Genomic DNA, 24,775 nt, shown 5'->3' on the forward strand with positions numbered 1-24,775 from the left:
CAAGAGTGACACTTGGCTTTGGGTCATAATGCACAGTGTCACCAGAAAACTCGACCGAGTGTTTTGTGCAATTCTATTGTCAAGGTGGAAAGTAGGGACTACTGATTAACTTGGATTTTTTCTCAGCTGCCACTTTTGGAAGTAGTCTGCCATGATCTTAAGTTTAGATGTAGGGGTCACTTCAAGTTCTTTAGTTATGAGCATGAGTTGCGAGTGCCAGATCATCAGCATACACAATCATTTCAGGCATAGCGCCTATATAGACATTGAAGAGTGTTGCAGTGAGTACAGAGCTTTTGTGGTAGCCCATTATTCAAAGTGTGTGGCTTTCTGGTTTGACTTCTGAGGTATAGGTATAGGAGTAGGTGCAAGCAAACAATATGGCTTTTTACATTTAGCTATATTAAATGTACACATCTAGGAACAAACAGCGTAGGCCATACTTACAGGATGGGAGACTTTATCCTGGGAAGCAGTGACTCTGAAAAAGATTTGGGGGTCATGGTGGATAATCTGCTGAACATGAGCTACCAACTTGTGATGCTGTGACCAAAAGAGCTAATGCAAACCTGGGATGCATAAACAGAGGAATCTCAAGTATGAGTAGAGAGGTTTTTACCTTTGCATTTGGCCCTGGTGCTACCACTACTAGAATACTGTGTCCAGTTGTGGTTTCCACTATTCAAGAAGGATGTTGTTAAATTGGAGAGGGTTCAGAGAAGAGCCACCAGAATGATTAGAGGATTAGAAAACATGCCTTATAGTGATAGACTCAAGGAGCTCAATCTGTTTAGCTTAACAAAGAGAAGGGTAAGAGGTGACTGGAGTACAGTCTATAAGTATCTACATGGGGAACAAATATTTGAAAATGGGCTGTTCAATATAGCAGAGAAAGATCTAACATGATCCAATGGCTGGAAGTTGAAGCTAGACAAACGCAGCCAGGAAATAAGGTGTACATTTTAAACAGTATGAGTAATTACCCATTGGTACAATTTACCAAGGGTTGTGGTGGATTCTCCATCACTGACAATTTTAAAATCAAGATTGGATGTTTTTCTAAAAGGTGTGCTCTAAGGATCGTTTTGAGGAAATTCTGTGGCTTATGTTATACAGAAAGTTAGGCTAGATGATCACAGTGGTCCCTTCTGGCCTTGGAATCTGTGAACATTTAAAAACTCTCCTGTCATGGAAGAGAAGAATAATTGGATTAATGCTACTTTAAGAGCTATATGATGTAATAATAAGTAATTTTCCAGCTAATTCTGATGCCATTATTCACCATTCTGTTTTTAGTCAGTCTGTTTGAATTTATTATCTACTTATGGTAAAGTACATAATCAATTTGTAATTATGAAAAATAAGTGGTGCAGTAACTTAATGTATGTATCCTTTGCTAACAGAGACCTTTATTACTGAAAGATAGTGGAGAATATGTATATTGTCTCAGAAGAAGCAGGAACAACCCTAAGGCTCCCTATAATCCATACGATCTTCAAGTTGTCTCTGCAAATTCAGCTAGACATAATAAAGAATATTGGACCATTACTGCTTCGTTTGTATCCAAGGTATCTATATAATAATTTCAGAATTTACATTCACAGCAGTAATTGTAACTCAGGAGTTTTGAAACTTTTTTGTAGAATGTATCCACCCCACCTCCCATTTATGATCTTACAACATATCAGCGGAAATTACAGTATTTGCATATTTAAATCATACATTATGGCACTCGAACCCCTCTAATGCGTGCGCCACACATACAGATTGATGAGTTTGCTACTGGCTGCAAGTTAACAGACCTGGGTCATTTTTCTCAGGCAGAAGAGGCTTCTGCTTTTAGACCCAGAGTTCTGGGTTTGATCCCTGCTGTCAACGAGCCATTGAGGGGCATCGCATTACAATTATATGAAAAAGTAGTATTGGGAAAGTATTTAAGGTGGATTTTTCAAAATTGATCAGCATTGGCCTATATTTGCTCCCTTTGAAGTCTGTGGTAAAACTCCCATTGATTTCAGTGGAAGCAGAATTAAGCCAACACTGAGCATTTTTGAAAATCTCACTCAGTGTATTTTTATCTGCCTTTTAGTGATTTACAGCTGGAAATAAAGAGGGGGAGCCATTGCTGTATGACCAGTCAGCTGTCCATGGACCACAGTTTGGCTAAGGCCTATTAGAAAAAGAGCACTGCAATAATCTGTACAGTCTATTTCTGTGGTGCTGAACTTGATGGGAAACCTGGGTTATTTCCCATTAGCTTGAAAGGTCTCCTTTAGCACAAGTACTAGTAACTTGTAGTTTGGAAAGAGAGACTGAATGACTTAATAGGCTACGAGTCACTGTCCCTATGGATGCTCCACTTCAGGTGTGTGCATGTCCATGCGCTTTCAATCAGAGATTCTTGTCAGCAATATCTGTCGGTCTGTGTCTGTACCCTACACATTCTCATACTCTGGTACAAGAATATACAGGGAGGGAAGGATCTGCCACCACCTCCCTCCTACCTTCACCTGACACTTCACCTGGTACTGACACCTATAGCTCCTCCACTGGAGATAGATGATATTGCCTCAGACATTTCCATCCAGGTTTCCACCATCTTCCCGTTCAGCCTTCCTCCTTTAAGGTATATCCCAAGGACGAGACCCCAGGAACCAGTCGATGACTGACTTGTCAACCTTGGCAGGAACATCCTTGGGGCCCCACTCCTTTTCCTTATGCCCCCACAGCATTTTTCTTTTTGGACACCTTGTGCTCCTTATGGTGGCCAATTCTATAAGGTGCCCTCATGCAAGAGGACCTACCAAAGCAACAGCCACTGGCACCTCAGGATTCTCTTCCCAGGAAGAGAGACTTTCATCTAACACATCTTCTTCCTCACCAGACAAGAGGGTTATGCCCCCACCCCCATTCTCCATGGGTGACTTCAAGATCTTACAAAAGTTTAGGAAAAGAATCCTAGAGGCCTTGTGGAACCCCTTGGAGGAAATACAAGTACAGTGCTCCCGGGTGGATATTTTGCATATCTCCTCTCAGAGCAAGATTACCTTGCCTGTTAGTGATGCTTTACTTACTATCATGAGCCTGTAAGATATGGGAAACACAGGCAACCATTCCGCCCACATACTGACAAAAAGTACTATGCATTGGCCATGGATTCGGAGTATTTTTCTCCCATCCCACCCCTAACTCTTTGGTAGTTGATACCGTTAATGAAAGGAATAGGTGGTATTGGTCCAGATCGACCCCCTCCAATAAAGAACTTAAGTGCCTGGACCGTCTCAGTTGCAAAAGCTATTCTTCAACTGCTCTATAATTTAAGATTGCCAGTTATTATGCCTTTATGGTGAAATATGACTTTATGAATTACAGCAAATTCTCACATTTTATTGAATTGCCTCAAGACCAGAAGGAATAGTTTCAAACTCTCATTACTGAAGGCCAGATGATTGCCAGATGTTCCCCGTAGACTTTTCTTGATGTGGCAGACATAGCCTTGTGTTTTATGGGAACTCTGTGGCAACTCTCTAAAGTCAAAAGACCTACTGATCTCTTTGGTATTGGACTACATACTATTGTCCTGTCCTCATTAAATTGGTAGGAGGAACCTTTGAAAATCTGGAAGGGAGTATCCTTTCCAGCATTGCCACCAATACACTGGCTCACTAGGCTGGGGTACAGTGTAAATTAAACTAACTAGGGACTGAAAGATTGAGTGCTTGTGAAACCAAGTAACAGGGAAAATAAAGACTCTTGGGGGTTCTGGCTGGAAAAGAGACACTGACCTTATTCCATTTGCTTTAAGATTGCTTCCAGACCTGTAATGCATAAACATTATGGATGGCCCTTTTTACACAGTATTGGTAAAAGATGCCTATAATCAGGACTCACCATGAAGAATTCTGTTGTCCACCCAATCCTGAAGAGGCCATCACTAGATTCAGTCAACCTTGCCAATTACTACTTGTTGTAGTACTCCCTTTTTGAGGAAGCGAATATGAAAGATAGCGAATAGCAGTCCCAAAGTGCACCTGTCCACTGGCTGTGACCTTAATCTTTACCCAATCAGATATCAGTCCAGGATATGGCACTGAAATTATGCTGATGGATGACCTTCACGTTCTCATGGACAAGGAGCAATCATCTGCTCTCTTAGATCTCTTGTGTTTGATTCAGTTGATCATAGGATGCTGCTATCTCATCGGAAAGATGGGGTAGAAGTCAAAGGAAACTGTCTCAGTAGTTTGAATCCTTTCTTTGGGGCTTCTTTGGTGGTGAACAATTGTCGCTTTGCTTATCAGAATCCTTACATGTGGAGTGTACTGTAAGGCTCACTTCTCTCCCCTCTCCTATTCAATATTTACATGCAGTCACTAGAAGAAATTGACACTCCACGTGCTCAGTTACCAACAAATATGCAAATAACAGCTCTGTTTATCCTTCACCGAGGCCCTGATTTAGATAACCATCCCTAAAACTCACTGAAGTAAATTGAGATTAAGGACATGTTTTCCTATATAGAGATGGTCTTAAGCACATACATAAGTAATTTCTTGATTTGTGGCCACAACATGCACATCATAATCACACAGCTATCCCAGGCTGAATAAGATAAAAACATGGATGAGGATGAACTGGTTGAAGTTAAACACAAGCAAAGTGAAGGTTATGATATATTGGTTGGCAGAGGATAATGAAATGAAAACCTTGCTGAAGAATTGGCTTGCCCGATTGACGTCGCCACTAGTCAATATATATCCCCAAATAATCAAGATAATCTGAATTCTAGACATCTTTATGGACTCCCCACTGATGCTGAACTCGTATAACACCAGCATTTCAAGGCAGTTTTGCAACTCAGCACCTGATATCCAACAAGTGTGAGTGCACAGAGGTAACTCTCAAAGAGCAACGGTCACCTCTTTCTTAGCAGAGGTCCTCACTGAGATGATGCTTAGGTCCCTCTTCTGAGTTGATACAGTTAATTTATAACCCTGTATGAGCAGCTGAAATTGTTCCTTCCACTGTTCATTACTTTGCATGTATCACTATTGAACTCGGTCTGCACTCATGTTGCCCTTTCATCTAATTTGGTTAAATCCTTTTGAAGTTCCTCACAGTCTTCTATGGATTTGACTAACCTAAATAACTTTATCATCTGCAATTCTTACTGTGCCACTGCTTGCCTCCCTTTACAGATCATTAGTAAATGTATTAAACAACACCGGACCTCGTACACAGCCTATTGTTGAGGGACTTTGTCAAAGACTTTTTGAAGAGCTAAATAAATTATGTCAATACAGTTCTGCTCTATTAGGATGTTAAAATAATTTTATAGATTAGTGGCACAATTTTCCTTTGCAGAAACTGTGCTGGTTTTTCATATCAGGCTCTTCCAGATGTTTTATTCTATTTTTTATTATTGAGAGTGCATCATTCTCCCCCCCCCCCCACCCACTTTGAACATTGAGTCAAGTTTAAGCTGTTGGTCCTTCAGTATTCTGGCATAGAATACCTAAAAGATCTCCTTCAAGGACTCTGAGCTTCAGGAAGCTCTATCCTTACATGAAACCTTCAAACTACAAGAAACTCTGTACTTTTACTGTTTGAATAAACTGTAATGACCAAAGTCCCTATACTGTGACTGTCTAATCTAGTGGCATTTCTAAAGCACCTATCACAGTAATGTCTAACTACTGTTTCCTGGTGCAGCTAGCAGAGATGGTTAATCATTATGAATTGTGTGGTGATGTTGGCTAGAAAGTGAAATGAGACCATCATACTCACTTTTAACTGCAATTTATCAGGATTTTGACCTGAATATCTCTTAATTAAAAAGTTTATTGTGCACTCATCCTCTCTGAAATGTAGCCTCACAATTACACAGGCACTATGAAGCAAGATATTTGACATTACGATTGATTTCTCCCCCCCCCTCCAAAAAAAATCCTCTTCCAGTAAATATGATGGCAAGCCTTTAAAGCCTTATTACCACGTACACCTCTACCCCGATATAACGCGGTCCTCGGGAGCCAAAAAATCTCACCGTGTTATAGGTGAGACCGCGTTATATCGGGGTAGGGAGAGGAACCGCTCCCCGCCCCAGCTCACCTCCGCTCTGCCTCCACCTCCTCCCTGAGCGTGCTGCCGCCGCTCCGCTTCTCCCTCCCTTCCAGGCTTGCCACGCCAATCAGTTGTTTGGCCCGGCAAGCCTGGGGGGGGGGGGAGGGAGAGAAGCGGAGCTGCAGCGGCGTGCTCAGGGGAGGAGGCGGAAATGAGCTGGGGCGGGGAGCGGTTCCTCTCCCTACCCCACTACTTGCTGCGGCCTTCCCCAGGGCTTTACTGCGTTATATCCGAATTCGCATTATATAGGACCGCATTATATCGGGGTAGAGGTGTATGTCATGAGGTATAAGATGGGTCAGACAGACAGATCCTCTTTCAAGTGTTGAAGTATCAGTTTAGTAAAAACTAATAGCACTTCACACAAAGACAGATCCTTATTATAGGATGAAACTTGATTGTCTTATCACTTTTTGCTGTGTAGATCACATTCTGTCCTTGACTAAAGCCCTGTATCTGTGACTTGATTCAAATTGCAGATAAAGCTATTGCTATGTTTTAAAAAGAATATAAGGAAGCAATCCAGGAACAGTTACATTGCCTGATGTCAAGACCTATTGGCTTTGTTTGACTCTGCATTAATTCTGGAACTGTTTCCTATGCATGCAGAAGGCAAACATAACAAAGTCAGCCTTGGTTTTTATGATTGTTTTTTAATATTCACAAGAACAGTTATGTCTTAGACTCCTGTCTTATTTTGGACTGTAAAGAGGAACTTAAGAACCATTCAGATTGTTGTAATTTAAACAAAATGATAGTTTTATGTCCTTGTCTGCCAACAAGCATCTTTTAGATCAATTGTATACTGCAGTGCTTGAACAGTATGGACACTTTATATAAAAAAAGAGGTTGGTTCAAAAACGCTTGTTTGCTACTAATAGCATAACTTAGCAGTAATAAATACTGATTTGTTATATCCCTACATATAACTGATTGCAACAGAAAATATATTTTTATATAAATGTACTTTATTGGTGAAGCTGTTAATTATCTGTTTTCTCATACCTACTTAAGTTTATAATGAAATTAAATATGAGGAAAGAAAAATAGAACAGTTAATTTGCTACCTATAAACCTCCTGTACATTTTACTCATTTTGAGTAGCATAGAAATCATGTGAATGGAAAGTCACAGTGCTAGAAACAGATGGTTATATATGTATTCCAGTCAACAAACAATGAAACACACTGTTTCCATTTGTATGGGAATACAGAGAGAGGAGGGATATATTTGTGGAGTTGTAGAAAAAACAAAAACCTTCTGAAATGCAAAATTTTGGCTATCTGCAGTTAGCTCTGCTGGTAACAAGGTATGTTGCCATGTAGGACTCCTTGATTAATATCCAGCCTAATTTATTCTCTCACCTCAAACATGCAGGGTCTCAAAACATTCAGAAGTGCGGTACTACTCTTAGACACTGAGAATGGCACATACTATATAATTTGTGAGCATCCTCTAGACCCTGGAAGAAAGGATCTTCACAATCCCACTCAAGCATATCAGCTCTTTCGGCTGCTGTTTTTCTGTTTGCCTGCTATTGCCATGCAGCTGCTATTACTAACCAGATTTTGTTTATTAGAGCAGTTAATAAAATGTCAGATTTACTGTGTAGTTAATAAACTATGTATTGCAATAGTGGAAACTCCATAATGTCTCAAACAAATGCTTCTTGAACTCCTGTTTAAGATGAAGTAATGACTATTTTTTATTTCATTTTTCTAGTTTTCTGTATTACACAAAGCAGAAGAAATGGAAATAATTCCTGTAATAGAATGGCTATGTGAAAGACAACTTTATTACATGATATGTAATTTTAATGTGTTTTCCAATGTCAGGTAAGAGAGAGAGAATTAATATATAAAAATATTAGAATGTATTATAATCTGATAACTTGACAATGCCTTTTTAAAAAAACCTACTAATATCATGCCTGCAATAATTTGTCAGTTTCATAAATTGATATTTTTCCATAGTTACGTTATTTAAGGATGACCAACAAAGGAAAAAAATGTGTGCTTTTTTTAGGTTCCCTTGTGATGTGGGATATATTTCTTTTCCTTTTTCTTTTCTCCCTTTTTTTTTTTCTGTGGGGGAAGATTTTTTGCTTCTTTATTTTAACCTTAGACTATCAGGTATGTGAAGCCATATCTTTTTGGTTTTTGTCAGAAGACTTCTCAAAATCAGGTGTATGGTATGCAAAGTGGTTTTAATCCTTCTTTCATGGTAAAGAATGCATGAAATGACTACCACTACTCAACCCACATGTAGAATGCTGCTGAGCAGTCCTTTATGTATTAAAGATAAAGCAAAATCATTGATACTAAAATAGTCTTGTTCTTCTGATTTGGTATTGTGGATGCATCCATAACAATGCCACAGTTAAAGGTTGAGTTGAAGATTTCACTTAAAGCAAGATTTAAAATCCCTCTATTGCACTTTTTGATTATTTGGGCTTCCATTATCAATGTTCTACAGTTCCTAGCTTCTGATTTATATTCATTACTGTCAATTTCCTGTGTCTTCCATTTGTCTATAAATATATAGTTTTTATAGCTGTCTTTACTTCCCCTCTAAATCAGGTCAGTTTTTTAGCTAATACAGCCTTCTTCCTTGGTTGTAGCATTTAGGCTTCTAGTAAAGAGTTCTTAAACAATTCCCAATAATCATTTGCATTTTTCTGGTTAAATTATTCTTCACAGTTGATTTGGCTCATAATTGTTTTCAGCTTTGTGAAATTGGCCCTTCTAAGATATCAAATATATATATTACCGGTCTGGACTTTATTCTGTTTTCACATTATAAATGTGATCGAGTCATGATCACTTGTACCTTAAGCTATCATTAATTTTTAGTTCTGTGATGAGTTCCTCTGTATCTCTGAAGGCCAAGTCTTATACAGAATCTCCCCCCACCCCCCCATATGTTGGCTGCAATACTTCTTGAGTTGGGAAATTATCTATAATATTAAGAAATTCCAAGGATGTTTTAGTACTGGCAGCATGAAACCTCCAGCATATGTCGCTCAAATTGAAGTACACAGTGATTAAGCAGCTTTTTTCTCTACACATTGTAGATAGGTGCATAAGGAATCAATCAGCGTATTCCCTAATGTGATATGGTAGTCTGTAGCAGGCACCAACTAAAATGCCATCTTCTGCTTTATCTGTTAGGACATTGATCCATAAGCATTCAGGATCATTTTCTTCTGAGCTATTGGTGATTCAAACAGGTAATGTCAGTTTTAACATGGGGTGCCATTCTCCCTCCCCCTTTGCTTACTCAGTCCTTCCTAAATAGGTAATAGCTGTTGATTTTAACATTCCAATCGTGAATTATTCCACCAGGTCTCAGTAATACTAACTATATCTAATTTATGCTCATAAATGAACAATTCCAATTCCTCTTGTTTGTTACCCAGCCTCCTAGCACTGTTGTATAGTTAAACAATTTCTTCTCTTCATGTCGTTTGGTTCCTTGACTAATTTTTTTGATATCTTTATTCTGTTCTGAGAGCTTATATCACCCCTCTTTTTACCCTCGTGTTTTATTAGTTTAACCCCCTCCTGACTACTCTGTCCAGCCTGTTCCTGAGGCAGTTGGTTCCCCTTCTACTGTGGTGGAGGCAATCCAGTCTATTCGTCCCTCTCTCCCCATAGAATATGAACCAATGTTCTATAGAACCAAAGTCCTCCACCATTTATCTAGCCAGTGGTTCATTTCCAGAATCTTCTGCCTTCCTTCGCTTGCAGGACAGGCAGGATCTCAGAAAAAACATTCTTCTTCAGCCCACTTCCGAGATTCCTGCAGTCATCTATTATCTGTGAGATAGTCTATGACTCCGTGTCATTAGTGCTGATATGGACCATCACCAGTGGATGCTTGTCCAATGACTTAGAGTTATGTCTTGTGTCTTGAGTCCGGGAAGACAGCATGCCATCCTCTTGTCTGCTTTTCCCTTGCAGAATGTTCTTTTGATTAGTTGAGTAATGAATCCCCAGCAAGGATACTCTGTCTTCCTTGGATGGTTGGAGATTTCTTTGTGGGCAAGCTTGATTTTCTTACAGGTTGGGCCAAGGTGGCATCCACAGGTGTGTCCTGTACATCTCTCTGTTCCCTGGATCAGCTGAATCTTGAGAAGTATTATCCGTACTTTCAACGTTGAGGATCTGGTGTTGATTGGAAAGTACTAGCTGTGTGGAATTCCTCCCAGTTGTCTTCTCCTTGGTGGCTACAGGCTGCCCATCCTTATCTGTGTCCAGCCATGTGGAATGCCACTGTGACCTCTTGCCTCTGATGGCCACGAACTTTTAGGCCTCCTTTAACATCCTCTGTCTTCAACTCCTCAGTGGCCAGCTCCTTTCTTCCTTGAGCCTGGGGTATTGGTATTTCCTGAACCTGACTGTCTAGGAACTCTTCAACTTCTCTGATTCTTAGTAATGTCTGTACTTGCCCTTCCAGTCCAAGAATCTTTCGCCAATTTGAAACTTCATTAACAGGAAGTCCCTTCTGGCTGCAAGCAGGAAAGAAAACATGGCCATTGCAGGTCATCAGCACTGGGTTTTTTTGCTAGTCTTCTTCAAATTGTACATTAGTATAGCACTGACTTGGAAGGAAAGCCTCTCGCTCTCTTTCTAAACTGTCTCCAAAACTCTCTGGTTAGCTGCCTCTCTTTGTGTCTCTCAAGTTTGCCTAGTAAGTGAATTTGTATACCAAGTCTCCCAGCTTAACTCAGCTTAGCTCTATCCCTCACCACCAGAGACGTCAAACAATGGGACTGATATAAAAGCTCCAAGGGTCAGCGCCTCCCAGCCCTTACCAAGGCACCAACAAACAGACCTGTCTCAGGTGTTTTATGCCGGGGGCCATGGCCCACCTATGCAACCCTTACACAGAGAACAACCAACCAACCCACAGATGGACCAAATGCACTACTCGCCAAGTCCTGCTACCGCCAAGCACAGCATCTGCAGGGACACCATTCAAAGGTCTGTTAGCTGGCCTTGTTAGAGCTAAATGTTAAACATCCAAAACATTTCAAAATGTAGCCCTCAGTGTCACTTTTTTTTGCCTCACTGTAGCTATATAACCAGTCACAAACTCCACACTTCATTTCCTTCACAAGGCGAAAGCCACTTTTTACATTTAAAAATCAACCAAAAAAGAGTTATTCACCTTATTTCTTGGCTATGGTTGTCAGAGTTCTGAAGGCAACTCATGACCCTTAGGAGGGTGGGCAGAAGAGCAAGGGAGGCAGTTTTATAGAATATAATTATATGGCAGAGACCTGATATCCAGAATTGCTCCCTATCCATCTACAGCGCCAATATAAGCATGATTAATGAGATGTCAGGAGTATAGCCTGATATAATAAGTGAGGGTTGTTCCAGTATGTAACTCTGCCATGTACAAATAATGTTTTCTGCAGTTCAGTGTATTGCACAATTCTGGTTTGTGTGGGCTATTCCTCTCTTGTTTGCAGTGTCTGGAGTACAGCATAATCTAGTCATGCCCCCTTCCCTGGTCTGCTCCCAGATTTTCTGCCTCTGCGATGTTAGTGAAATGGTTCATTTGCACCCGACTTTTCTTAGCCAGCTTATTATTTTATCAGGTTTTTTCAGGTAGTAGCCTTTTTTCTTCAAGTGCTGGTTCCTATGTGTATTCCATTGTGTGTATGCAGGTACTCCATGTGCCTCATGCTGGCAATGGAAATAATGTCCATTGGTCTGTGCATGCATCCCTGCTCTCCTCATGCTCCGTATGGAGCATATAAGGGGCGGAATGGACTGACCGCCCTTCCAGTTCCTTCTTACAGCCACACAGCCTGAATCAGAACCTCCAGAGTTTCTCCTGTTTCTTCAGCCTTGTCTTCAACCTGTTTATCTTTAACATAGCTAGTGTAAATAGTTTTTAGTAGTATAGTTAATATTTAATTAGATTCCCCACCATGAGGAACTCTCCGCCTCCTCCCCCATAACCCCTCAGCTCCCAGAATGGGAATTAATCTATGCTCAGAAGACCAGGGTGTAAAAACTGTGTCTCCTGTCAGTGCTCCTTCTCAATAAGCAACAGAAGTGCATATCTCTGCCACGTGCAATATTGGTTGCTGGTTCCCTAGCTGTACCTAGCAGGTCTGGGAATTCCCACATAAAAGGCACGTCACAGAAAAGGCTACGAGGCCCTGGTCTGACCCTCTCTCCCATACATTGACAAGACTCAGCAAGGTGTGCACCTCCTATCATGAGGCCTGACCTAGGAGCAAGGGATATCATGGTCTCATCAGGAGAGCAGGGAACACTTTCAAAAATACAAGAGCAGATCCCCCTTTAAATCCATTCCACAGAGGACTGATTCGATCCTGTCCAAGTCGGGGAAGTCTTCGTGCCCAGCCCCTGAAGACTTAGGACAGTCTAAGTCCCAGGGCCATAATAAAAAGGCTCATAAGAGCAGGGCTCCAGTGGTACCAGATTGCACTGCCAGTAACCATACCAGTCATATTGCCCAGGTCGGAAGACCAAGGACTGCCAGTACTGCCGAAAAGTATCTGTTGGGAACCTCCATCATCGATAACATATAGACCTGGCAACCCAGAGCTAACATATAGACCTGCCAACCCTACTTCGGCTCCATCGGTACGGGCAGAGAGAGCAAAGAGATACACCATCCCAAAGGACATCTTTGTTCTTTCAGATCTGCAATCTCCCCAGTTGTTAGTACCATCTCTCACCAGGGAGATTTTGACACCACCAGGGGATATGGGCTATGGAGTAAATCTATCTCCCATCCCCTATATTAGCCACAGCTTTCTTCCATCAGAACTGTCGGCCCCACATATTAAACCAGATCTGGCCTTCTTGTCATTAGGAGAATTAGAGCTACCGGAGGAACCATCACCACCACCTCCAAGGGAGATTAGTCCAGGCAGGAGATCGAGAGCCTCCTGGAACCAACCTCCACCCAAACACACCCTTCAAGACTGGTGGTACCCCATGACTTGAGGACCTCCACAACCCACCTTCAGTCCCTCCTGTTGGGGCCCATGGGACACATATGCACAATACCCAGGGTCAGTACGATCTCATAGGAAGTCATTCCAGCCCTCCAAGAGAACAACCAAAGCTTTCTTGTGACCCTATAGAAGAGGAGAACTACAAGTTGGATCTGCCATTTCCACTGGTACCAGCACAAATATCTTCCCCATCTCCTATCACCCCAGCTTCGTCATCCCCTCTGGATGGCCACAAGCAGTTTCGAGAGCTGCTGTGCAGGGTGGTGGCGGAAATTCAGATCTGCCTAGAGGAGGTCCAGGACACACAACACAAGATCCAAGACATCCTACAACCCACAGGATCCAGCTGAGTAGTGCTCCCAGTAAAGGAAGCAATACTGAAACCAGCAAGAGCTGTATGACATACATCAACAACATGCGCCCCTATCCCCAAGAGGACTGAGAAGGGTTACTTTGTCCTGGCTAAGGGAATGGAGTTTCTGTTTACACACCCCACACCGAACTCTCTAGTTCAGGCTGCAACAGAAAGATCTAGGCAGCAACATCCAAGAGCCACTCCCTGCGATAAGGAGGCCAAGAATCTGGACCTGCTGGGGAGGAAGATATTTACATCTGCTAGACTCCAGTTGAGAATATTGAACTATCAAGTGCTGTTGGCCTGGTTTGATCTTTTGAATTATTCAGAGTTCTTAGATTTTTAAGGACAAATTACTTTAGCAAGATAGGAATCGGTTTCAACTCTTCATTAATGAAGGCAAGCTGGTGGTCAGAACTGCATTACAATCTGTGGTTGATGCACTGGACACCACATTAAGGTCAATGGCAACTGCCATTGTGATGTGCCAAAAATCATGACTATACTCTTCAGGGCTTCCCAGGGAGATCCAGAACACTGTGGAGGACTTGCCCTTTGAGGAGACCAACCTTTTTAAATTAAAAGCCTGATAAGTTTTTACACTCGCTAAAGGACTCAAGGGCAACCCCCCCCCCCCAACTCCCTGGGTATATATACAGCAGCTCCAAAGAGGAAATAATTCAAACAAACTAACGACTATGCCTCAACTGTTTATCACTAGCGATTCTATGAACCGCCTTGTAAAAGACAGAGGGCAAAAGCCATGATACCCTGTATCTTCCAAGTCAACCACATCAACCCAACCTCACCTCCTGGTGAAAAAGATACTTTTGACTGGAGGCTCTGGAGTTGTGAACCACTGTTGTTGCTGTCTCCACAGAATCCTCATGTATCCTTTTGTGGGTGTGGCCATCTAGCACTCTTTCCCCACAACTGGAGTGCAATAACAATGAACATGTGGGTGCTAGATATCATCCATTACATCTACATAATCCAGTTTCTCTCTGTACCCCCTCAAAAAAAACCTTTCCCTGTCTCCTCATCAGGGACCATTTTCATAAGGAGCTCCTCTGCCAAGAGGTAGAATCTCTCCCTTCCAATGGGGAATGATAGAGTGGGGTACTTCTTTAACATCAAAGAGAAGGGTTCTATTTGAAATATTTCCTAGTTTCCAAAGAGAAGGGAGGGTGGAGGCCCATTCTTGATTTTTTTTTTCCCCCGCCCACAAATTATAATTCCGTTTGGTTACACTGGCATTGATAATACCTTCCCTGCAAAAGCATACATGGTTCACAGCTCTCAATATGAAAGATGTGTACTTTCATGTGTCATAATCACCCCATCCACAAAAGATTCCTTAGGTTTAAGGTGGGTCTTGAGCACTATCAATACAGGGTGCTTCCATTCGGTATACCAAGCATCTTCACCGAAGAGTTTCGAGTAGTAACACCATAGTTCAGGTGAAGCAGCTTCACTGTCTTCCCATACTTAGATGATTGGCTTCTCATTTGCAGGATACGTCTAGAAGTACTTGCATCAACCTCATCCCTGCTTCAGCTTCTTTCATCCCTAACAGTCTGTGAGAGTTTGGAAAACTCTGTCCTGTTCCTGATGCAAACTATAGATTTCATAGGAGCAACGTTAGACTCAGTCAGGGTCCAGGCTTATCTCCCGATGGAAAGATTTCACGTTACATGCAACCTGATAAACCAGGTTACGTGCAACCCTCAAATGTCAATCTGGATTTGCCTTTCTCTCCTGGACCATGGGGCATCATGCACCTCTGTTACACTGTTCGCCAGACTCCACCTCTGTTACCTGCAGATTTGGCTCTGAACAGTATCTGTACTAAGCAAATACAGCATGAATACCATAGTAACAATCTGTACCATGTTGAGGACCTCACTAACTTGATGGAAAGATCCCAAACAAGTTTGTGTGCTTATTCTTTTCCTATCGCCCATACCCAACAAGTAAATAATTGTAGATTCTTCCCTGATAGGCTGGGGAGTGTGCATGGACCATCAGCTCAAGACATTTGGGTGCCCCAAGAGACTACAATGCACATCAGTCTTCTGGAACTCTGGGCAGTCTGAGAGACTTGCAAAGCTTTTCTACAATTCATTCAGTCCCGTCGTCCATCCGTTCCCCCCCCCCCAAAAAAAGCTGCAACTCCAACCCAGAAAAGCCTCATCTGGAGTCCCAGAGCAGAGTGGGGAGAGATTTCAAGGAGAGAGACTCAGTCCAGGAGGGTATATCCTGGAACAGAATGGGACTGCAGATTAAAAATCCCGGCCTCGATCCCTAGCCCTAATGTAGGTCTAAATTCTCTGGGGAGAGAAGCAGGGTTCATACCCTACTTCCCTTCTCCCCAACTTGAATTAGGGAAATTTCAGTGATGATACCCCATGTTCCAGGCAGGGGGAATGGGACTACAAGGGGGAGGACACTGAGGGAGACATACCCAGAGGGCTCAAGGTGCTGAATAAATACCATGTCCTGTCTTTAGCCTGGCAGAAATACCTGGAAACCCAGCCAAAAGGGCAAAAAAAAAAAAATCCAAGAACAAGAAGGAAAATAACAAGGCAAAAAACCCCCAAAGAGATTTTTTGTCATCTTATACAGACACACCTCCTCCTCGAGTGAGGAAGGAGAGCTCTCAGATTCAGGCACTGAGCAGCACATGGGAAAAAAAGGAACAAACTCCCCTCTCCCCCTCCCAAAAAAATGTTTAAACCTATGTACAAAAAGGTTGCATCCGCAATCCAGATCCAGCCTGAGAACGCATTAGAGGATTGCTTTCTAAATTCTCGCCTGAGACAGCAATCCTGCTGCAACCATCCTTCAAGGATGTGATCAGAGAGAAGTGGGAAACTGCTAATAGGGGAAAAAGCATAAGCAGGAATTCAGTTGGATATTACAAGTTGCAAGAGCCAAAAAATGCCATTACGGATATACCAAAGGTTGATGTTGCAGTGGCTTCTCTAGCAAAAGACCTAGTAATCTCATCTCAAGTGGATTTCTTTCGTAAAGATCCCACCTGATAGAAAGGTGAAAGCTACCTTTAGAAGGGGCTTTGAGGCTTTGTTAGACACCCTCAGATCATCCCTGGTGGCTACATTCTTCACAAGAGTCTGTGTCCTGGCTGGATATCCATAAGACTGGGAAGGATGGAGGCTTTTGGTCTACACTTCAGAAAATTTTCCTGGCAACAGCCTTTATGGCAGATGCCTCAATGGATGCAATGAGATTTTCAGCCAAGTCCATGGCATCCAGATCAGCAGACATCTCTAGCACACATCTCATCCAGCTTTGCCCCAGGAAGTTGATGCTCACTCCAAACAAATTCTGTGATCCTCTAAATTCACAGGCTCTCTCCTCTTTTGGGGGGAAAACTAGATAAAATAATGACAGAAAGCGCTGCCAAACTGAAACACACCCTCTCTGCCACACTCAGTACTCTAAGGAGGGACCACAAACCCAGCAACAGACAAAAACTTTCCTATTGTCTATCCTCTTTGCAAAGGTATCAGAGGAAATAAGACAGGTTTATCAGGGAAAACCCTGGAACTGGGAATCAGGTGGAAAATGTAGAGGTGGATCCATCACCTCTAAAAGCCCATTATGAAAACAAATAAATGTGCCTCCATCCAGACCTGAGTGGAGGAGGCAGAATTTCCCACTTATCAGAAGAATGGTCTCTATCGACCAGAGACAAGAGGACAAGAAAGGTAGTGAGTTGTGGATACTCTCTCAAATGGAGGGCCTCACCCACCTCTTCATCCAGTCCCCCTTCTTGAACGACACCATCAAATGCAAACTGGTGTTAACGAATTCTCACATCTCCTGGACATAGGAGCAATAGAAAGGGTTCCCTCAGAAGAAAGATTCTTAGATCTACACTCCATTTTCTTAATTGTCCAGAAACATGGGCTGGGGTATGGGGCAGCAGGTCAGAGCTATCCTGGGTCTCAAATAGCTTAACACATGGATCTGTGGATCTAGCAGATGCATATATCCACATTCCCATTCGACCATGCTACTACAGATTGCCCATTACCAGTACCAAATGTTTCCTTTTGACTTTTTTGTCCGCTCCCAGGGTCTTTAAGAAGATGCTTGTGACAGTAATAGCCAGACTGAGGTCCCAGGGCACTCACTTGTATCCTTTCCTAGATGACATCTTCATCAGAACTCCAACCCAAGCAACAGAACACAATGCCACAGTCCAGTCTCTGGATTTGCTTCAAGCATATGGATTTGTAAACACCAAGAGTAGCTGCTTGGCTCCCTTCACCTGGGAATAGAAATAGACTTCTGTGGCAAAGGTCTGTCCATTGTCAGACAGATTTCACAAGATACAGAACCTGATATCCAGTTGGTAAAATGTTCAAATCTGACCATAGCTCAATGTCTACAACTAATGGGCTGCCTGGTTTCATGTATTGGAGTCACCCCATGGGCCATGTCAGGTGCCTCCAGGCCTTTCTCCTGAAAATATGGAACGTTTCAGCAGAATGCATGTAAGGTTCTGAACCAGGTGCTAATTTCACTAAAATGGTGGACAGTCTCACAGAACATTGCAAAGGACTTCCCTTTGTCTTAAAGATGCACAGGTACTCACAACTGATGCTAGCCTGAAGGGATGGGGAATGAATCTGGGGCACAGAAAAATGCAAGGTACCTGGAACCCGAGGTGAAATTAATCAAATGGCAGACTGGCTCAGGAGATGCACAGTCAACAACTCAGGATGGTGCTTGAATTAGTAAGTCTTCGCTATGATTTTTCAAGAGCTCAAACTTCTGGCAGTCAACCTGTTTGGCCACTTTGTGTTCTTATGATTGGCTAAGTATCTCACAGGGATGCAGATGCCAAATCTCTGGTGACGGATGCTCTTTTGCACAGATGGCTACAAGGCCTGCCATATGCTTTTCTGCTCTTTCCATTTCTAGGAAAGGTGATCCAGTAGATAAAATGAGGCAAAGGCAATAGTGTGCTAACTCCATGTCTAAGGCGATCATAATTCTTCAACCAGATTGAATTGAAATTGGAGCCACCAGTGTAGCTACCGGTGAGACTAGACATCATTGACCAAGGCCCATTCTTCCATACAGTCCCAGACAGGCACCTGCTGTCATCCTGGCTGTTGAGAGGGAAGCTTAGCTATGCTAGGATTATCCTACAAAGTGATTGGAACACTACTGTCTAGATGAGCCTCAACACTAAAAGCCCAATCTTCTGTTTTATTAGGTTTAACTCATGGTGTCAAGAACACAGCAAAAATCGCAGTGATCCAGGTATCCTGTGTTGATCGGCTCTTTCCTGCTACCAAGAATGCATAGGTTCACAGACAGACTCTTGAGCTGAAGTAGTATGTCATTTATTTGGTGCTTCAGTGAGTGATCAGTCCACCGAAACAGGGCACAGCATAGGTTTAAATGCAAGTGTGCTCCTTCATTCATGAGCTCGCCTTAAATACATTGTTAAAAAGGTATTCATTTATATATTGTATAAACACTTTTTCTGCCTTAGCACTAAGATTAGTTTGCTAACTCAGTTGCTCATGTTGCTGACCTAGTTGTTTACATGATCAGATTGCTGGTTCAGCATTTTACCTGGCTGTTCTCTTTCCTTGCCAGACAAGCAGGCATCTTTCCACATGTTCCAACATCTAAAGTATACATTCTACATATTACATCATTGACTTTCTTTAGGAAAGAATAGACAAGGGATTTCAGCCTAGGTCCATAGTCTGCCAGGTATGAGCTATAAATAATATCCTATTTGCGTGATTGTTTGGTTCCTTGACCGAGACCCCTTAGGTATCCATATTTCTCAGAGTAGTCAGACTGGTTAAACCTGCAGTTAGACCAGTTTTTCCCAGTTGGGAGATACCAATCGCACACCATTTTGAGCCACTGACATCAATATCTCCATTTTACCTATCCATTATAACCTGTTTTCTGGTCGCCATCATGTATGCTAGATGAGTTTCTGAACTGAAAGCTTTATCCATGCAGGACCCCGAGTGTGTATCATGATGACAAGTTGGTGCTAAGATTCCCAGAATCACTCTTGCCTAAGGTGAATTCATCTTTCCATGTTTCACAGAAGACTATCATCCTTTCATTCTGTCCAAAGCCACAGTGCCCAATAGAAAAGCTGTTAGCACACTTTGGATGTTAGAGCACTAAAGAGCTATATCAAGCCTACTGAATCAACAAGAAGATTGGGCTTCTTATTTGTATTTGATGTGAAGTGCCAAGTATCCAAGCTTTTGCTAGCTAGGTGGATCAAGCTATGCATCGTTCAGGTATATAAGGCAACAGGTACTCTTTTCCAGACATCGTCCAGGCACGCTGTAGTCTAAAGGACCTATTGCGACTTTGTGGGTGGAAAGAGCTTGTGTTTCCACTGCAGAGATCTGCAGGGCAGCAACATGGTTCTATATTAACACCTTTATTAGACTACTGTGCAGGTTGCAGGATTGTGCAGGTGCGAGTCTAATAATAGCATTACTATTTTGAGTGAGTAAGTTCGGGAGAGGGGAGTTTCCCACTCTCATTCTGTTCTGTTTTTTTTTTTTTTTTTTAATCCCTCCCTACTTCGGTTCACTGCTTGCTACTTCCCATATGTATCAGAACTGTGGGAAATGCTGAGATGAAGAATGGTAAATTTCTTACCTGATAATTTCCTTTCTGCTAGCAACATTCTCCCACAATTTTACCCTCCCTGGTTGGCTTCCTAGCCAAAGGACAGTATTTAATTTCAATATTCATGTTTGAAGGCCACGGCCTACTGTACGTAGTTTATTAGGTGGTGTTTACCCTAACCATAGTCTACAAATTTTTATACAGTTTTGGGATTAATCATCTGGCAGCAGGCCAGAGATTAGGGGCCTGAATATCCCAGGCTCTGCTAAAGCTTTGAACTGCTTCCAGAAACTGCATACAGGAGGGGAATACCCTCTACATATCATAATTGTGGGAGATGCTGCTATCAGTAAGGAAATTATTAGGTAAGGAATTTCCCATTTGTTTGTTTCTAGAATGAAGAAATATTTTTTCACCTGGAAAATCAATGTTCGAAGAGCTAAGACAACCAAGAGCAAGTAAGTTGGAATACAAAGTATTGTGAAAAAAATTAAAAGGAATCTGAATGTTCTGAAATGTATCTGTTGAATAAAGTGCAAATTAATCTTTTAGTGTTATGTCAATCAGCAGTAAACAATTACAAAAAATCGCTAGGGCATCTTTATTGTATTGATACCTGCATGGCAAAAATTATTGCAATGAAAGTTCAGTGGTACATCTATATTACTGTAAAGCATAATATCATAGAGGACCGTCTTTTTGTTGTATGTTGAGGTCATGGTCCATGACTAGGGACCCGACATGCTATTCATAGATTCTAAGGACATTACTATGGTAATACAAATAATAATAGAGTATGAGTGAGGTCTATTCCACCCATATAAAGTAAGAATGATCAGGTTCTATGCAGACGGAACATGGAGGGACTGAGAGGAATTCAGTCTCCATGCTGGGACCAAAAGAAACAGGATCCCATGGCCACTTTCTCTATCCCATTCCCATTATGGTCTTCCTCATTAGTACATAGACCCAATCTATGGCATGTAGAGGTGCACAGGCCTATGAGTGATGCAGAGAATCTGCTACTGGTTCTCTGCACAATGAATGCATTTCTTTCTCTATGGAATATACAACAGAAGATTGTGAGTTCAGGCCAATGCCTGCATAGAGGAGTGGGCATAATGAGCTCTGCTTTATGAGACCCCGCAACGTGCCTGTACAGCTTAGGAAGAATTCTGGTTGAAATTGGGAAGTTGTTAAGAAATTGCTGTATCCTGGATTGCTTCTTTGACTATGAGTATCCACCATTGCTAACAAGCCTTTATGTGTATCCCTCAGACCGGGCACAATAGCAGATTGTTAAGGATTTACGGTCTGAATAGGTCTTACCTGGCAACAACAAGAAAGTAACTGCATCCTAGGGGTTCTCTCCAACTTCCATCAATAGGGGGCTGATGTTAGGAGAATGAAAAATTCCCAAACAAAACAAAGAGACAGAGGTGACAAAGCAAAAAAGACTGAAAGGGGAAGACAAAGCCAGAGACGAAGTTTTGGGCAGGAGAGGAAAAGGGGGATGGACCAGCCAATATCAGAGAAGGCAAGATGGACAGAGAAGGTTTCATGTTTCAGAACACAAGACATGTGCTACAGCAGAAGGACCCTGGACAGTCCCATATCATTCTGATCCCAGCCCAAAGAATAGTTTGGAATGGTGAGGAAACCAAGGCAAGTAAATGCATTTAGGGTTTTTTATTTTTGTATAGATCTGTGGGTTTGTGGTCTGATTAATTAAAAAGCAGTGAAGGTTTCAGAATCCTGTGCAAAGTTTGTGGTACACTATTCACATGTTCCTTGAAGAGGCAAACTGTGGAACCAGAAAATTCACGTGGCCAGAGTTCTAGGAGAGGGTATTGTGATGGGTTGTCCCCCCTGGGGTGCAGTCTGGGAGATTGGGAACCGCTGGGCCCCTCTAACCACTCAGTTGGGTTGGCCCTACTCATACTGCCTGGGAACACAGCAAGCCTAACCTAAGCCCTGTTATCACTCCGCATGATAGCAGGTGGCGCCACACACCCAAACTGAGCTACCTGAGAGAGCAGCTTCACCCAAGCCACTCAAATACATGCAGCAGACAGCAGCCAATTTCCCAGCTTTCCAGACTCTCAACCACCACTGGAGTATAAACCCAAAATTATACTGTCTTGCGCTGTACAGGGAACTGTATAGCATAAGCTCATAAAATTCACTCCCTCCCTTGTGGAGAGGAATATGCAGCAGCCTTTGCCCCGAGCTATGATTCCCACACACTTCACTCCAACTCACTGGTTTAGATAAAGCAAAAACAAGTTTATTAACTACAAAAGATAGATTGTAAGTTGTTATAAGTGATAGCAAATGGATCAAAGCAGATTACCTAGCAAATAAACAAAAACCGCAAACTAAGCATAATATACTAAATAGATTGGATATGAATTAGCAGATTCTCACCCTAAGAGATGATACAAGCAGGCTGCAGAGTCTTAAGGGGCAAGCTGCATTTGCTTTGCTGCTTGGAATCCCCAGGTGTTTCATTCACAGGCTACAAATCCCTTTAGCCTGGATCCAGCACTTTCCCCAGTTCAGTCTTTGTTGCTCAGTTGTTTCCAGGAGTCATCCTGTGTGGGGAGTGAAGAACGTCAGATGATGTCACTGTCTGCCTTATATAGCTTTTGTATATGGTGGGAACCTTTTGTTTCAAAGCTTGGTTCCCAGACCAGTCTGTGGAAAAATACTGACATCCCAAGATGGAGTCCAGCATCATAGAATCCAAGAAGTGGAAGGGACCTAGAGAGATCATCTAGTCCAGTCCCCTGCAGTCAAGGCAAGACTAAGTATTATCTAGACCATCCCTGACAGGTGTTTGTCCAACCTGCTCTTAGAAATCCCCAATGATGGAGATACCACAACCTCCCTAGGCAATTTATTCCAGTGCTTAACCACTCTGACCGTTAGGAAGTTTTTCCTAATGTCCAACCTAAACCACCCTTGCTGCAATTTAAGCCCATTGCTTCTTGTCTTATCCTCAGAGGTTAAGAACAACGTTTTTTCTCCCTCTTCCCTGTATCGTTTATGTATTTGAAAAGTGTTATCATGTCCCCTCTGTCTTCTCTTCTCCAGATTAAACAAACCCATTTTTTTTCAAACTTCCCTCATAGATCATGTTTTCTAGACCTTTAATCATTTTTGTCACTCTTCTCTAGACTTTCTCCAATTTGTCCACATCTTTCCTGGAATGTGGCACCCAGAACTGGACACAATACTCGAGTCGAGGCCTAATCAGCGCAGAGTAGAGCGGAAGAATTGCTTCTGGTGTCTTGCTTACAATACTCCTGCTAATACATCCCAGAATGATGTTTGCTTTTTTTGCAACAGCGTTACACTGTTGACTTCTATTTAGTTTGTGATCCACTATGACCCCCAGATCCATTTCCACAGTACTCCTTCCTAGGCAGTCATTTCCCATTTTGTATGTGTGCAACTGATTGTTCCTTCCTAAGTGGAGTACTTTGCATTTGTCCTTATTGAATTTCATCCTGTTTACTTCAGACCATTTCTCCAGTTTGTCCAGATCATTTTGAATTTTAATCCTATCCTCCAAAGCACTTGCAACCCCTCCCAGCTTGGTATTGTCCGCAAACTTTATAAGTGTACTCTCTATGCCATTATCTAAATCATTGATGAAGATATTGAACCGGACCCAGAACCGATCCCTGCGGGACCCCACTCATTATGTCCTTCCAGCATGACTGTGAACCACTGATAACTACTCTCTGGGGATGATTTTCCAGCCAGTTATGCACCCACCTTATAGTAGCTCCATCTAGGTTGTATTTCCCTAGTTTGTTTATGAGAAGATCATGCGAGACAGTATCAAAAACCTTTCTAAAGTCAAGATATACCACATCTATCACTTCCTTCCTATCCACAAGGCTTGTTACCCTGTCAAAGAAAGCTATCAGGTTGGTTTGACACAATTTGTTCTTGACAAATCCATGCTGACTGTCATTTATCATCTTATTATCTTCTAGGTGTTTGCAAATTGATTGTTTAATTATTTGCTCCATTATCTTTCTGAGTACAGAAGTTAAGCTGACTGGTCTGTAATTCCCTGGGTTGTCCTTATTTCCCTTTTTATAGATGGGCACTAATTTGCCCTTTTTCAGTCTTCTGGAATGTTTCCTGTCTTCCATGACTTTTCAAAGATAATTGCTAATGGCTCAGATATCTCCTCAGTCAGCTCCTTGAGTATTCTAGGATGCATTTCATCAGGCTCTGGTGATTTGAAGACATCTAACTTGTCTAAGTAATTTTTGACATGTTCTTTCCCTATTTTAGACTCTGATCCTACCTCATTTTCACTGGCATTCACTATGTTAGATGTCCAATTGCCACCAACCTTCTTGGTAAAAACTGAAACAAAGAAGTCATTAAGCACCTCTGCCACTTCCACATTTTCTGTTATTGTCTTTTCCCCGCTCATTGAGCAATGGGCCTACTCTGTCCTTGGTCTTCCTCTTGCGTCTAATGTATTTGTAAAATCTTTCTTGTTTCCTTTTATCATGTGGACTGATCACATGTCCTTGTACAGTCATAGCAGCCATTACTTGGAGGCTGTCTGTAGTGTTCTCAGGAAGACTCCTCAGGTGGGAGATAAGCTT

At 42.1% G+C, this 24,775-nt stretch overlaps 1 protein-coding gene across 1 annotated transcript in view; it reads left to right on the forward strand.

Moving 5' to 3' along the window:
* Nucleotides 1-24,775, forward strand: part of DNAH14 (dynein axonemal heavy chain 14) — a 451,367-nt gene that overhangs the window by 20,401 nt on the left and 406,191 nt on the right. Inside the window, 4 exon segments of the mRNA XM_065401478.1 lie at nucleotides 1,404-1,568; nucleotides 2,206-2,242; nucleotides 7,868-7,958; nucleotides 20,534-20,596. Coding sequence (XP_065257550.1) covers nucleotides 1,404-1,568; nucleotides 2,206-2,242; nucleotides 7,868-7,958; nucleotides 20,534-20,596 — 356 coding nt within the window.

The sequence above is a fragment of the Emys orbicularis genome, chromosome 3 (genome assembly GCF_028017835.1).
Source record: "Emys orbicularis isolate rEmyOrb1 chromosome 3, rEmyOrb1.hap1, whole genome shotgun sequence".
NCBI lineage: Eukaryota > Metazoa > Chordata > Testudines > Emydidae > Emys > Emys orbicularis.